Below are 16,208 nucleotides of genomic sequence, written 5' to 3' on the forward strand. Positions count from 1 at the left end.
TGAATGATGGTCAGGGGTGCCGCGGGCAACTCTGGCCTCTGTCCCTCATTCCTTCCCTTCCTCCTCTGATGCGCTCTCATGTCTCTGCCTCCCAAAGGCTTGCATGGTTGTTTCTTGCAGCAGCCCTAGCTACAAGCTCCCCAGGTGAATGGTTCTTCTGGGGCTAGCCAGGGGGTGCTGGTTGCCAGGACCTGAGGTGCCTTTGGGGTAAGCAAGCAAGTGGGTGAGGGGGCCCAGCCAGTCAGTCCGCCAATCCTTGCTGTTGGGAAAGTCCAGACAAGTGGGAGACCAGGCAGGCAGGAAGATGCCATGCTGGCCTTTCTTGGGCTTGCTGTGTGCAATGCCTACCTGGGAGCAAGTGTCTTGCACCAAAGGGAAGCCTTTCCACCAAGCAGGCCCAGCAGTGCCCACTGCTGCCTCCCAAGGTGAGTAAGGTGCTGGACTCACATTCACCTTGGCCCAGTCTCCATTGGGCCACTAAGGCTGGGGCATCCTCTTCCCGGGCCCCTGTTGGGCAGTTTGAGGAGGCATCTCACTTTGGGGCAGGGTGGTGGCAGCTCAGAAACTAGGGGAGGTGGCAGCAGCTGCATAGAGGACTCCCAAGGAGAGGGGAGAGGAGAGGAGCCTGAGGGAAGACTCCACAAGGGAGGGTGTCCAAAAAGGGGTGAGGGGCTGCCAGCTCTGCAGACAAGGGATGATATAACTGGGCTCCTGAGCCCCACAGGGGAGCTGCAGGAGGAATGTAGTTGGTCAAGGGAGCCATGGACTCAAAAAGATTGAAAACCTCTACCTTAGACCCCCACAATTCTGCTTGTCCCATTCCTAGAAACCACTGGTCCGAGAGGTTTACAGTTCATCCAACACTTTCTAGGCACAGGACCGAGTGTCTTTTCCATTTGTCCCACCACTTTCTCTAAGAAAATCAACTGTTGATCACAGAATAGGGGGGGGCACCCTGGTTTACATTTCTTTCACATTCAGCAGCAAACAATGGGCTTTCCCAGAGGAAAGTAGCAGGACAAGCAGAAGTGTGAGTGAGTTACTGTATTTTTTGCTCTATAAGACTCACTTTTTCCCTCCTAAAAAGTAAGGGGAAATGTGTGTGCATCTTATGGAGCAAATGCAGGCTGCGCAGCTATCACAGAAACCAGAACAGCAAGGGGGATGGCTGCTTTCGCTGCGCAGCGATCCCTCTTGTTGTTCTGGCTTCTGAGATTCAGAATATTTTTTTTCTTGTTTTCCTCCTCCAAAAACTAGGTGCGTCCAAAAACTATAGAGCAAAAAATACGGTAAATGCCCACCATTTGCATCTTTAAAAAATGAGCTCTGTTGCCATAGAGACAAATGGGTGGGCCTTTTCCTGCCACACCTGGCTGGATGCCATGTCATCCTAGGATGGAGAACAATAGGCCAACAAGGGCTATGTGAGAGTTGTGCGTTGAGATGCTGGGCATAGGGATGTATCTTGCTCTGGGCTGGACTTGGGATATATCTTGCTCTGGGCTGGACTTGGGGCTTCCATGGAAACCTAATGGGGGAGCCAGATCTGTTGTGATGTTAAGGCTGGGAGACCCTTCATCGTCTACTCAGGTTGTATCAATGTGTATATAAAATCATATATCCTAAAGATACCACAGACTCCATTGACCTTCATTCCAAAGAAACCAAACATTGGGTAAGTGCTGGCATGCTCGGAGTCTCTCGCCACTCGGACAATGGGATTGCATGAAATGACATCGTATGCTCAGGTTTGCTATATTAGTTTCCTGTATTTGTTAGTTAATGAAAGAACACAGACAGCACACTTTTGGTGGTTCAGATGAAGTTTGGTTGGTTTTACTCAAAGCCATTTCTTGCCAGAGACAGAAGCAAGTTACGGAAGTTTCAAATGACACGCTGCCAGTTGTATCTTTCTGCTCAGTGTTTCCTGTGCTCTAATACAGAAGAGCTTTTGGAGCTATTAATTCAGTCAAATAAATGCAATTCAAAGAGGATGGGGGGGGGGCAAAACCCTCCCTGCAAGTTGTCATTTCTGCTGAACTTCCTCCCACCCCAAGTACTTTTCTACATATGGATGACAACATACATTCCTACCTTGTGAATCGAATGCCTTGTGAGTTGAACGTTTTGGCTCCCGAATGCCGCAAACCCGGAAGTGAGTGTTCTGGTTTGCAAACGTTCTTTGGAACCTGAATGTCTGACAGGGCTTCCATGGCTTCCAGTTGGCTGCAGGAGCTTCCTGCAGCCAATTGGAATCCGCACCTTGGTTTCCGAACATTTTGGAAGTTGAACAGACTTCCAGAATGGATTCCCTTTGAGTTGAGAGCCAGTGTGGTATAGTCGTTAAGAGAGGTAGACTTGTAATCTGGTGAGCCGGGTTCGCATCCCCTCTCCTCCACTTGCAGCTGCTGGGTGACCTTGAGCTAGTCACACTTCTCTCAGCCCCACTCACCTCACAGAGTGTTTGTTGTGGGGGAGGAAGGGAAAGGAGAATGTTAGCTGCTTTGAGACTCCTTCGGGTAGTGATAAAGCAGGATATCAAATCCAAACTCCTTTTCTTCTTCTTCTTCTTCTGAGATACGACTGCACTGTATAGCCACTGGAACCATCTCAAGAGCTGGACCTTGAAGTCTCAGCATCTCAGCATCCTAGAATAAGTTGAAAAGTTGATGGGGCCAGAAGGACAGGACAGTTTTATAGTAGCAGCTAGTTATCTGTCTTGAAAGCACTCTTCCTGGGATAGGGTGGGGAGCAAGGAGCCAAAGTAAAGGAAGAGCAATTGATTTCTAAACAGGCCAACCACTCTTGCTCACACACAGAAGGAACCATATGGGGAGATTATCCAGATAAAGTATCGTTGGGAGGAAAACTGGAAAGCTTCCTTCATAGACTCTCACCTGACTCCAAAGACCTCTCTGGTTCTGTTAGCACAGCACATGCGAGAAGGGAAGAAATTAGCATTATGTCTGGCGGTGGCAGCTACAGATTGGGAAAGAAGAGGCCCATGCTGAAATCTGTCCTCCAGTTTCTCAGAAGAGCAACAAGTTGGGAGAAGGGGAAAACCTGAGTGACAAGAGCACGTTGCTTCTGATGTCTTGACACTGAGGTTGTGGCTGCTCTAAGCTATGCTAGCCTATTTATTGCAATATTCGCTGTGACAGCAAATGAACTCATTCCACATGAAAAGATCATCTGATTTGGAATTCTGACAATTCTGGACGCAACCAACCTCAGAAATAACCATGCTGTTTCCTGGAAACCAAAAGAGAGAGAACATAAAGGACCTTGTGTGATATAAGGGCATTCTTGATTAGCAGCTGATCTTTCTTCATAGCCTGAGATCTCATTTAGCAAAACTTTGTATTTTACACATATGCTCATAGCAGGTACCTCAACAGAATGAGCTCTAGTTCTGTGCTGGAATTTTCATTGACACAAGCTTGCAGATGATTAAAATTGAGCAGGAATTTGAACAAAAATGGAAGAGGGAAAATATCTGAAGAAGTTTTCAAGAAAGTTGGGATATATCTTTCCCAAGAGCCTTTGTGGTCTATATCAGTTTACAGAATGAAGGGGAAGGGACACAACATACTTAGATGTAATGATTCTCAATTTAGAGGATTCCCAAACTTCCATCCTTTCTCTCTGAGCATCCAGTTACACTTTTGAGTGAACAAACCCCTTTTCAGAAGATGCCCACACACAACACAAACAGGTTCAATTAACGTGCATGAGGGGGGAGAGCAATATGATACTTTCTAAGCATGCCTTCTCTGTTCTGTTCTGACCTGACTGCCTGTCAAGGCTCTCTGGTGGCCGCAGTTCAGCATGGATCTGAAAAGGGGCCTAGTCTAAAGAGGTTCCCTCTTGAATAGAAGAGCTCAGTGCATAAACATTTGAGGCTCCCATTAGACCTACTGTGTGGCCACTGACAATCTGTGAAGAGAAGCCTTTCTCAACCATGGGACCCCAGATGTTGTTGGACTACAACTCCCATCATTCCTAGCTAGCAAGACCAGTGGTCAGGGATGATGGGCATTGTAGTCCAACAACATCTGGGAACCCAAGGTTGAGAAAGGCTGGTGTAGACAATTTTGAGCCAGATAGACCAATGGTCTGACCTCAGCATGAGGAAGCTTCCTATGATCCAGCTGACTTATGTTTGCTTAAGTGATATGGGGCAGGAGTGTGAGGTTATTGCTTTGCCTTTTAGCATCTATGGCCTGAGGTGAGCACTTCACTCTGCCTAATGGTAGGGTTGGCCCTGATCATTATCCAAGAAGAATCCTGAGGAAAAGAGAAATCTGCTAGCTCCAGTTTTCAGTTTACCTTGGGTAGGGATTGTGAGAAAATTGTATCAGTTTCCACTTCCTGAAACAATATGTGACCTGAAACCTAGCTATCCTTCAAAATTTGCACTTTTATGAATGTTGTGTTACAATTCTCGGGGGGGGGGGGTGTACAAAAAGTATATCTTGCAGAGAAGCATGCCTGAAACAGGCATATATTGCTGTCAGCAATGTGCAAAAAATGCATTGTTTTAGGAGTAATTGCTGGCATATTGAAATGCAACACACTTTTGTGAGGCCTTTTTAAAATCAACAACATGGTAAACTAAAGTGGATATAGGGTATACTTGAGCTTTGATGCTGGAGAGAAATGTATCTCTACTCTTGAGGGAGGGAATTGATTGTTAAACCACTTAGGTTTCATAATGTCAATACAGCCGAAAGAGGAGGCAAAAGCTGCGATCCTACACCCGCTTACATAGGAGTAAGTCCTATTGAACTCAGTGAGAATTACTTCTGTTCATGCATGTATAGGATTGCACGGAAAGGTGCTACAGACTGGAATCCCCCTTCTTGGTATTCAAATCAGTCAAATGTTGGTTTCGCTCTGACTTCTCTAGAGGTGGAGATAACTTCTGGGACATAACCAGCTTTTGTGAATCCTTCAGAACCACAAGGGAGGCTTGCTGAGAGCAAAGGTATTTTCACTGAGACCCATTTGGAAGCCCCCTCATGGGAAGGCAGTAGTGGGGAACCTCAGACCTAGGGGCTCCCCTAAGCCACACCCCCTCTCCCTAGACCACGCCCCTTGCTGGTCCTGCTCCACCACCACCCCATAAGTACTTTTGGCTGGCCAGAATATGTCCTTTGATTGTCACAGTGCTTCTTCTTTGCCCCGAGAGAGATGCGTGTAGATGCCTTCAGCTTTTGTGTGGCACAAAATGTATGAATCACATTTGTTGTTCTGCCCACTTTTGCCTCTGGCCCTACTAGCTGCTGGATCCCTCAGGCTGAACATTGTGCCGTTTTCCTGCTGAGTCAACCCAGCTGTGCTTTTCCTTGCTGTCTTACCAATGTAAACGTTGTTTGTGAAACATGCCGCTCCCTGCCCAGCCCAGCACATTTCTTCTCCCTCGGGACAAGGCAGCGTTGGGATCGGCTTGTCACAAGAGTAGCACCACATGGCATTTGCTGCAAATAGTAATTATTATTGTTGTTGTTGTTTATTATTATTTATACCCCACCCATCTTCTGGGTTTCCCCAGCCACTCTGGGCGGCTTCCAGCAAAATATTAAAATACAATAATCCATGTATATTAAAAGCTTCCCTAAACTGGATTGCTTTCAGATGTCTTCTAAAAGTCAGATAGTTGTTTATTTCTTTGACATCTGGTGGGAGGGCATTCCACAGGGTGTGCGCCACTACCGAGAAGGCCCTCTGCCTAGTTCTCTGTAACTTCGCTTCTCGCAGTGAGGGAACTGCCAGAAGGCCCTCGGAGCTGGACTTCAGTGTCCGGGCTGAACAATGGGGGTGGAGACGCTCCTTCGGGCAAAAGAGTGAGAGGAACAGAAATAGGAGAGAGAAGAGGAAAATGGAGAGGTAAGAAATTAACACAGAGGGCTTATCGTACACCTTTTTTTTTTTTAAATCTGTTTGTAACAGGGAGATTTTTTTTTTTTAAGCCCCATTTGGTAGAGTGAAGTATGAGACCCAGGTTCAAACCTGAGATAGGTGATGGGGAAGAATGCCAAGCCCCTTCAAAAAATGTACAGTGCTTCCCAACCCAACAGACTCCAATTGGGATTGTCTGGGAAGTGTAGCTCTGAGAAGAATTCGAGCCTCCTAGCAACTCTCAGACACTAAAGTCCCAAGATTCTTTGGGGGGAAGCCATGGCTATTTAAAGTGGGATGATACTGCTTGAGTGTGGATAGTTCCTGTAGGGATGATACTGCTGGAGTGTGGATGGTTCCTGAAACTGACAGATTCTTCCATCCCATTACATATGCATGTCATTGGTGGAATGCATGTGGATGTTGTCAGTGGCGGGCAGGGAGCAAAGAGACCCTATTAAAAAAAGAAAAGTCAACCTTACGCTTATATAGCAGAAGCGGGAAACACAAAATTTTGGTTAAGCCTAACACAGGATTTACAAGATGTTATGATCTTGCTCCAAGACCAGAAACACTTTCCAGTTTTCAACTTACCAGTGGAAAAGCTGAGAAACATCCATAGCTCCCCAACCAGAAACTTGTTCATCTTCACCTGTTGGGTTGCAGACATTGCTTGCGTTTTTTTTAATGATGAGTAAGGTCTTCCTAGTTGGATTATGAGAACAGAAGGAAAGCCTTTGTTGGATCATATAAAAGGTCTGTCTAGTCCGGGCTCCTGCTTCGCACAGTGGCCAGAATGATGCCTCCAGGAAGCCCACAAGCAAGAGAGGTGATTGCCCTCAAGGACAGGCTGCCTCCAATCTTAGAGGCTGCTTATAGCCATCACAACTAGCATCCATTTAAAGCCTTGGCCACAAGCTTAGATGGAGGTTATCACTGCTTCACGTGGAAGCAAATACCACACCCTGTGAATAAGTGCTTCCACCTGGCTGCCCTGAATCTCCCTCCCTTCAGATGATGATCTCTGTCAATTGAAAAATAAGACAGAGAGTAAAACAAAATAAACACAGGATTGTGGGTCACGTTTAGCAAATCCAGATGACTAATTACCTCTTGGGACCATCAATCCTTAACTAGCCTGGGGATGATCTCGGAGCTGGAACATGCAAGGGATAGCACAGTGCTGTTCAAAGTGTGTGCTTGATGCACTCGGGATTTTGCCTGCCTGCCTCCCTCCCTGCCTTTCAGCAGCTCTCTTAATGGGATTGCCAGGAGAGCTCTGAAGCAGTAAACCAAGAAAGAGCACAGGAATGTCCCATCACAAACTGATTTAAAATAGGATCGGAATCAGCTGTGCCAACAGGCTACAGGTTCTCTAGCTTCTTCTCCCACTCCCAGCACACAGTGATGGGAGCACAGTAGTTGATGTTCCTCTTAGATCATGCTGAGCCTACATAGGCAGGTAGGCATTGATAATATCAATTCTCGTAGGCAGCTGAACACCATGGGTTGCAGGTTCAGTTCGCCCACCGAAGCCATAAAAATCTGTGTTTTTATATTGTAAAGTGCCCTGGGATCCTGCCCTAGCAGTATAGAAATTTAATTAATTAATACACATCTGGAAATGCTGACAAAATAATGGCATCTTCTCTGCTGGGTTGCACTATTGGTGGGGCAATTAGTACAAAGGTAGCCCTTTACTGGGTCAACAATCCCACATACAGCTGTAGTGTTGTGTCACATTGCAGGGCCTAGGTGTGGTGTAGTGGTTAAGAGCGGTGGACTCGTAATCTGGTGAACCGGATTCACTTCCCTGCTCCTCCACATGCAGTTGCTGGGTGACCTTGGGCTAATCACACTTCTCTGAAGTCTCTCAGCCTCACTCACCTCACAGGGTGTTTGTTGTGGGGGAGGAAGGGAAAGAAGATTGTTAGCTGCTTTGAGACTGCCTAGGGTAGTGATAAAGCAGGATAGCAAATCCAAACTCTTCTTCCTTCTTCTTCTAGGTGCAGACTGAAAGAGCAACGCCACGCTGGGTGGAGAATGAGGTATGGTCATGTTAGTGCCTTTTTTAAGTGTTTGTTGTGGGGGAGGAAAGGAAAGGAGAATGTTAGCTGCTTTGAGACTCCTTCGGGTAGTGATAAAGAGGGATATCAAATCCAAACTCTTCTCTTCTTCTTTTTTAAGGGCAGTGATGCAACCCTCTCCCAAATTGTTTCAAGGGATAGGAGTTTTACCATTGTTGCAGCTGATGGGCTACTTCTTGTTGTTGTCTCTTTTGAAGACCCCACTATATCATTCAGTTTTTTCTTTTCTGATATGTTTAATGGAATTGTATTACTGCAGTGGGATCACAACTTACACTGGTTTGACTCATGCAATCACATGGATTGCCAATAAATAAATAGAAAAGAGGCGGGAGACGCTTGCTTATTTATTTATTTTTATTGGATTTATATGTTAGGATATAGTTCCGTTCCACCTTAAAAGGGTACAGGCATGACTACTGTGTGTCACATGCCTGTTTACATTTCCTGCACAATCTGCTGGGAACTTCCGTTTTGTATATTGCTTTTGCTTTGCTGTTTAGCTGGACACGAAGGGAAGCAGACATGTTTTTTTTTTCTTTGTTCCTGAACTATGCTGAATAAATGCTATAAATATGCTTACACATGACTCTGTCTGCCACTTCCGTTGTGATAAGATTTATTCACTCTGCTGATAGAGCATGCACAGCTTCTAAATGTATCTGAGGCTCGTGTCACTAATTGATGCTGTTCCATTGGATCGCTGTTCCAAAGGATGCTGTTCCAAGGTGATCGCCCGGCTGCCGGCTGGTGGCTGGAGCCAGCTGGGGGCCTTCCTGATGCCCCCATCTCCCCTGCAGTATTCCATACCCAGAGATCTCAGGGCGGTTCACAGAACAAAATCAAATTATAAAACCACAATATACATAGTCAAATTAAAAACAACAACCCAATAACCCTCCCCCCCCCAAAAAAAAGAACCACATTCTAAAAGGGTGTTGGATGTCAATCAAATCAACAAAAGGCCTGGTTAAAAAGCAACGTTTTTGCCTGGTGCCTAAAGGTGTATAATGAAGGAGCCAAGTGAACTTCCCTGGGGAGAGCATTCCACAGACGAGGAGCCACCAACAAAAAGGCCCATTCTCTTACCAGGCTCTGGAGGCTACCACAAGATCTCTGGAGGCTCTCATGAGATCTTGGACTGCAGGAGAGGATCTGGGGGTTGTTCTGACCTAGCACAATTTTGCCTTTACACTCAACCCTGTATATACTTTAAAAACACTATAATCCACTTTGGGTATGATTTGATGGGACATATTATTTTAGAGCTTATTTTTGTAATCCCTTCTGAGAGCCTTTTTGCCTAAACGGCAGGGTAAAAATGCTGTAAGTAAGCACATAAAATAGAATGGATAGCTCAGCTGGTTAGAGTGTGGTGCTGATAACACCAAGGTTGCAGGTTCAATGCCTGTTTGGGATGGCTGCATATTCCTGCATAGCAAGGGGTTGGACTACTAGATGATCCTCAGAGTCCCTTCAAAATCTACAATTCTATGAAATAAATGAGAATCCACTCAACACACTCATTTGCTTTCTTCCCCTCTTGGACAACATATTCTTTATTTTGCAAGTGTTCTCTCTTTATACAGAAAAAATGTTCACAGTGTTGTACATTTAAGTATGGTCAGACGAAAGCACAGTCAGAGATATTATTGCTGTCTGTTCAACAAAGGACTTCAGCTCCTAGTCATGCCAGGTTATCCACTGTCAATCAAAGTGAACCAAAATGTAGGGTTTGGACACAATTTAAGAGAACTGGAGGGGAGGGGAACACTATGGAGTTAACACCGAAACCTGCAAATAATAATTGCATAAATAGCTCTTGTAAAATCATTATTAAAAGGTTTGATCAGGGAACGAAACAGCAGGAATAACCTTTTTATCCAAATCCCATAAAATTGTTTCCACATTGTTTTTAATAAAAGTTACCGTTTGAATATTTAAAAAACCAAAAAAAAACCCCAAAGGACTGAAGAATGCAGACATTAAGTTGCCAGAAAACAGAGGAACAGAGAAGCTCCAGAACATCAGGCTAAGCTTAGTAAAGCTGCCAGATATTATTTTTATTACAGTAATCTGTTTGGCAGCAATAAGTGTACTTTATGTAGTCGATGCTCAAGTTGGTGACTGTTACACAAACTGAAGTGCAGCCGCGGTGCACTCGCCTGATATTTCCCCCTGCAAATGAAAAGTGGGAAAGAGAAGATTACAGAGGATCTGCATAGAGAATCCCTGAGTCTTGGTACATGCTCATCATTTCTATGCATGACTCGTGTTTTATAAGCTTCCTCCATACTGTGTTGAAATATGAGGATAGGTGGGGTTTGTCTGTGCTTGATTTTGCATGTGCATGCATGTTCATGAAGCAGATGGGGAGTTTTAAAAATAATTTTAAAATTCTATTAGTCCTGTCTTCCAATGCTAGGACAGGGATTTATGCAATATATATAAATATATAGAGAGAGAGGGGGCGGAGAGAGAGAGAATTCTGGGCAACAGGGGTGCCAAGTTGAATAACATATGGGGGGCAAGTAAGCTCCGTCCCACATAATTGATCACAAGATGTGGCACACTCACATCATTTGATTTGCAATGCCCATCAACCTGGGGGGAGGGGCAACTCCCTCAAATATTTTATGGAGGGGGACTAAGGGGACCTCAGCCCATAGGAGTAGGCTCCTATACTGGACAATGTAGTTTGTTAAGGGTTTGCAGGAGTTGTAACTCTCTCAGGGTGACTACAGTGCCCAGAATTATCTGACGGGGGAAATGTGTTTAGTATAGTGTGCTTGCAGTAAATTAATTCACATTAAATTGAATTTTGGAATGGATACATTTCAAACTACTAGTTCTCGCAAGCCTGCTTCTTTTATTGCTTCACACAACTCTAAGAGTAAATTGCCCAAACAATTGTTTCCCACAGAATCACCTTTGGAAATTCTTTGAATGAAGCAGAATCTACTGGGAGAGACATCACAGATTTTCTGTGTTGAACATGTGTTATCTTTTCTAACTCTGGTACATTTATGGCATTTAAGTCCTCCAACTGTATGAGCAAACAGAAAGGGGGAGAACATGAGGTCAAAAATATAGATATAAACATACCAAATACAATCCATCTTGAGAAAATGGTCAGACAGGCCAATGGCTAGGGATGAGTTCAGAAGGATCTCATAGAGTTCTTGCCACAGCAAGGAGTGGTGAGTTAAGGCTGGGGGCAGGCAACTTTTCCCTCAGGGGAATATGGTATGGGGAATATGCTGGCAGCAGATGGGTCAAAAGCCCAATGGAGGTGGTGACACTAGACCCCCCCCCCAAGTGTCACTATTTTCCAGGGACAGTCACAGATTTACAGAAGCCATCCCGGTTTCTGATTTGATCCCGGAATGTCCTGCTTTTCCTTATGACCTTCCTATTTTCATCAGTGAAATGTTGGAGGGTATGGATTTATCCAACCCCCCAAGCCATCTGAAGACAGCCCTGTATAGTTTTTTTAATGGTTAATGTTTTATTATTTCCTTACATATGTTGGAAGTCAGTCTGATGAGCGGGGTATAAATTGGAAAAATATTATTGTGGAATAGAAACATCCCTATTTTCAGCAGAGAAATGCTTGAGGGTATGTCACTACCTGAAGGCGTCTCAAAGTGGCTAACATTCTCCTTTCCCTTCCTCCCCCTCAACAAACACTCTGTGAGGTGAGTGAGGCTGAGAGACTTCAGAGAAGAGTGACTAGCGCAAGGTCACGCAGCAGCTGCATGTGGAGGAGTGGGGAAGCAAACCCAGTTCACCAGATTACGAGTCCACCACTCTGAACCACTACACCACACTGGTTCACATGTGACTCTGGGCAACTGGAAACAACGGAGAATGCCTTTTTTCACTGCCAATACTATACAGGTTCATCTTGCCTACACTACATAAATTCCCAAGTCTCACAGAACAACATTATACCTCCCTGCATGCTTGAAGATGAAAACCCAGATGTTACATACTCAGTTGCTAGATTCTGCACTGCCATGATGGATATTTGTCGAAGGATGGTTTGTGCCACAAGCTAGGCTCAAAATGCAAGACCTTTGCTCCTTCACCATCCCTCCCTAATAGTCACTTTTAACAGTTTGTCCCTTCTATCTTTTTAATCACCTTTTAATTACTAGGGTTTGGTTTTTTTAATCCCTTACGTGTTTTAAGTCTTATGTGTTCAGTTTATCCATATGTTTTATCTTACACTGGTCTGTGACCGAAATAAAGTCTGATACCGGTACTGAGAAAGGCTGAGCGCCACATGTGACCTGCAAGGCATGGATTGCACACCTGTGAGTTAAGGGAATGGTTCTGCCCTATAGAAAAACGTTGGGATACTTGTCAAAAACTCCTTGTTTTGCAGAGAGGCAGTGTGATGTATTAGTTACAGTGTTAGATCAGTGACGGTGTTTGCTGTTTTTCAGCTCAAGCCAAATAAAAGAGAATAATATTACCACAACAGATCCTAGCTGAAGTAAAGGTCACAGGAAGTTACAGAGGCTAAAGTTTAGCTCAGAAGTATCTCAAGGAATTCTTAATCACAGTAGGCAGCAATTATTTAAGGCAGTGGTTCTCAACCTGTGGGTCCCCAGATGTTGTTGGACTACAACTCCCATCATCCCTGAGCTCTGGCCTTGCTAGCTAGGGGTGATGGGAGTTGTAGTTCAACAACATCTGGGGACCCACAGGTTGAGAAAGGCTGATTTAAGGGGTTGTATATGTATGTGTGCACATACATAGACATTTATGTGCAGATACACAAATACATTCTCTTTCACACACACAGGTATAGATCCCTCCAAAAATGTTTCCCAGAGCAGCTTACAAACTATGTCAACACATATACAGTGGCGGAGCAAGCTGATTGGGCGCTTGGGGCGGAACACATTCAGGACCATTCACCTCTGAGGAGTCTTCCTGCCTCCTCCCACTCAGCCACCCTCACGTCATGCTCAGGAGAGACGCATGGCTTGGGTGCGCTGCAGGCCCTGCAGTGAGTGCCTCCCACCATTTTGTCCCCCCCCCCCTCAGTGAGGACACCCAGGGTGGACTGCACCCACTGCACCCCTCTTGCTACGCCCCTGCACAGATATAATACTAAAAAACAACATTAAAACTCTTTTGAACATTTTAAATTTCCATTCCTTAAACCAGTATGAAAAGCCAGCTTAAGTCATATGAAACTATATGAAATATTTGAGGAGGGTGCTTTAAAGAGAGGCCATTTAGCACCGAAAGTTGGAAAGGGACCTGGAAGACGGAGTGGGTAGTGTCCAACCAAGTTGCCCCTGGAGCAGGCCCAGGGAAAACAATACACTGAAGTTAGGCATCATGACTAACTTCTCTGTTGGTTTCAATGTGTCCACCTTATGACCTAGTTGGGTGCTATGTATCAGCTTATAGAAAGAGACATTGAAATCCTCTCAACGGGCTGTACTGGGGGAGAGGAGATATCGCTGCCTTTAGGACTTACCTGCGGCTAAAGAGAGTATTATCAAGAAGCCAAGAGCCACAATCTTATTCATCGGAGCCTTCATTCTAAAAGGATCAGATAGAAAAATAAACCCATGAATCCGATCTAGCAAGCATGCAAGGTATTCATAATAATAATAATAATAATAATAATAATAATAATAATAATAATAATTTATTATTTATACCCCGCCCATCTGGCTGGGCCTCCCCAGCCACTCTGGGCGGCTTCCCAAAAAACCAAAAATACAGTAAAATATCACACGTTAAAAACTTCCCTGAACAGGGCTGCCTTAAGACGTCTTCTGAATGTCAGGTAGTTGTTTATCGCTTTGACATCTGCTGGAAGGGCGTTCCACAGGCCGGGCGCCACTACCGAGAAGGCCCGCTGCCTGGTTCCCTGTAGCTTTGCTTCTCACAATGAGGGAACCGCCAGAAGGCCCTTGGCGCTGGACCTCAGCGTCCGGGCAGAATGGGGTGAAGACGCTCCTTCAGGTATACTGGACCGAGGCCGTTTAGGGCTTTAAAGGTCAGCACCAACACTTTGAATTGTGCTCGGAAATGTACTGGGAGCCAATGTAGGTCTTTCAAGACCGGTGTTATATGGTCTCGGCGGCCGCCCCCAGTCACCAGTCTAGCTGCCGCATTCTGGATTAGTTGTAGTTTCCGAGTCACCTTCAAAGGTAGCCCCACGTAGAGTGCATTGCAGTAGTCCAAGCGGGAGATAACCAGAGATAACCAGATCATGCACCACTCTGGCGAGAAAGTCCGCAGGCAGATAGGGTCTCAGCCTACGTACCAGATGGAGCTGGTAAACAGCTGCCCTGGACACAGAATTGACCTGTGCCTCCATGGACAGCTGTGAGTCCAAAATGACTCCCAGGCTGCACACCTGGTCCTTCAGGGGCACAGTTACCCCATTCAGGACCAGGGAATCCTCCACACCTGCCCGCCTCCTGTCCCCCCAAAACAGTACTTCTGTCTTGTCAGGATTCAACCTCAATCAGTACCTTTGATATGACTTGTACAGGCTAACAGAAAGGTTTTAGGGTTTTTTACCCTTTCAATTGTTTAGAAATCTTTAAGAAAAAATAAATGAGAACATACAATTCAATAACAAATTTCCACGTCAGTTTGTGGATTGGGGGGGGGGAGTCATGAAAAAGAACCAACATTTTAGTGCAAATTTCTCCTGTTATGCGCATTTAATGCAATTTTCCCCATTTTTTGGCAAAGTGATTTCCCCTTACAAATACACCTTGCATGTTATTTTCACTAATATGTGCATTTATATGCACACCTGACCCCAGTTTCTGATTTTTGTACACATTACTTGGCACTGCAAAATTCAGAAACTTGTGCAAATTTTGAAGGATTGTTTTCTTTGGTTTGCACATAGCTTTAGAAGGGACAAATTTGGTGAACTTGCCTTTTAATGGAAATGTCTCTCCCATCTCTAGTACACAACAGCTCTGGATCTTCCATCTGCATATGTGGCTAATGCTGGGGCCCCAAAGTGACTGCAGAGATATCATCTCCTCCTTTGGAATTCCAGTCAATACTGATCCAGAGCAGAACTCCATGGCAGGTTGTGATATCCATCTCCACAGGAGCAGCACTCATCCTATCGCACAGGATGTCTTGCATACCCTGCTTCCTCATTAACCCCTGCTTATATCCAAAATGGGATGCAGGTGGCGCTGTGGGTTAAACCACAAAGCCTAGGACTTGCCGATCAGAAGGTCGACGGTTTGAATCCCCATGACGGGGTGGGCTCCCATTGCTCGGTCCCTGCTCCTGCCAACCTAGCAGTTCAAAATCACGTCATCGTGCAAGTAGATAAATAGGTACCGCTCCGGCGGGAAGGTAAACGGCGTTTCCGTGTGCTGCTCTGGTTCACCAGAAGCGGCTTAGTCATGCTGGCCACATGACCCGGAAGCTGAACGCCAGCTCCCTCGGCCAATGAAGTGAGATGAGCGTCGCAACCCCAGAGTCGGTCACAACTGGACCTAGTGGTCAGGGGTCCCTTTACCTTTATATCCAAAGTAATCAGACATCGGGCAACATCACTTCTGTTAAAACTTGGAGCCAGAACTCAAAGAGCAGAATGGATAAGGATGCAACCATATCTCACCCGGTGGCAGTAAAAGCCACTTGTTAAGCGCCTCCCAGTCCTTGCCAGCAAATAGCAGGCAACGTTCTCCTCGAAGTTTCACCAAAATCCAGACAGGCGTCTTAGGTGCTGCTGCGAAGGAAGGAAGTGCATCGAAATGTTCCACAGATGACGGGCATTTGGTCTTTGATCAAATTGAGTTTCTCACTGGGAAAAGGTCAGTGCATGGGCAGCCCGAGCTGGTGGCATTTTCATGAGGCCACAAAGCGCACCATGACCCTGTTGGGTGGAGGACCTCTAGTAAAGATCAAATAAGGATGTCGTGGGCTGGTTGGGCCATTGGTACATTGGCTAATATTTACGGCAAAAGGCTATTTTAAAAGCCCAGCATTCCGGGCTGTGTAGGCACTATCCAGGGGTCAGCAAACTTTTTCAGCAGGGGCCAGTCCACTGTCCCTCAGACCTTGTTGGGGGGCCAGACTATATTTTGGGGAAAAAATATGAACAAATTCCTATGCCCACAAATAACCCAGAGATGCATTTTGAATAAAAGCACACATTCTACTCATGTAAAAACACCAGGCAGGCCCCACAAATAACCCAGAGAT

General features: G+C 45.4%; 1 protein-coding gene across 2 annotated transcripts; it reads right to left on the reverse strand.

The window, feature by feature from the left end:
• Nucleotides 1–10,026: 10,026 nt before the first annotated feature.
• Nucleotides 10,027–15,736, reverse strand: PATE3 (prostate and testis expressed 3; the record flags this gene model as incomplete). 2 transcript variants are annotated; one of them, XM_083480293.1, is made up of 4 exons in its annotated part: nucleotides 15,622–15,736; nucleotides 13,489–13,553; nucleotides 10,918–11,034; nucleotides 10,027–10,166 (listed from the first exon to the last, which is right to left on the reverse strand). In XM_083480293.1, the coding sequence occupies exons 2-4, from the start codon at nucleotides 13,550–13,552 to the stop codon at nucleotides 10,027–10,029; spliced, it is 321 nt and encodes a 106-aa protein (XP_083336419.1). In that variant the 5' UTR covers nucleotide 13,553; nucleotides 15,622–15,736. The 2 variants fall into 2 exon arrangements, with proteins under 2 accessions (XP_083336419.1, XP_083336420.1); XM_083480294.1 differs by lacking the exon at nucleotides 15,622–15,736 and adding an exon at nucleotides 15,520–15,568.
• Between the last annotated feature and the right edge of the window lie 472 nt (nucleotides 15,737–16,208).

This window comes from Podarcis liolepis (assembly GCF_965112155.1).
Source record: "Podarcis liolepis genome assembly, chromosome: 16".
NCBI lineage: Eukaryota > Metazoa > Chordata > Lepidosauria > Squamata > Lacertidae > Podarcis > Podarcis liolepis.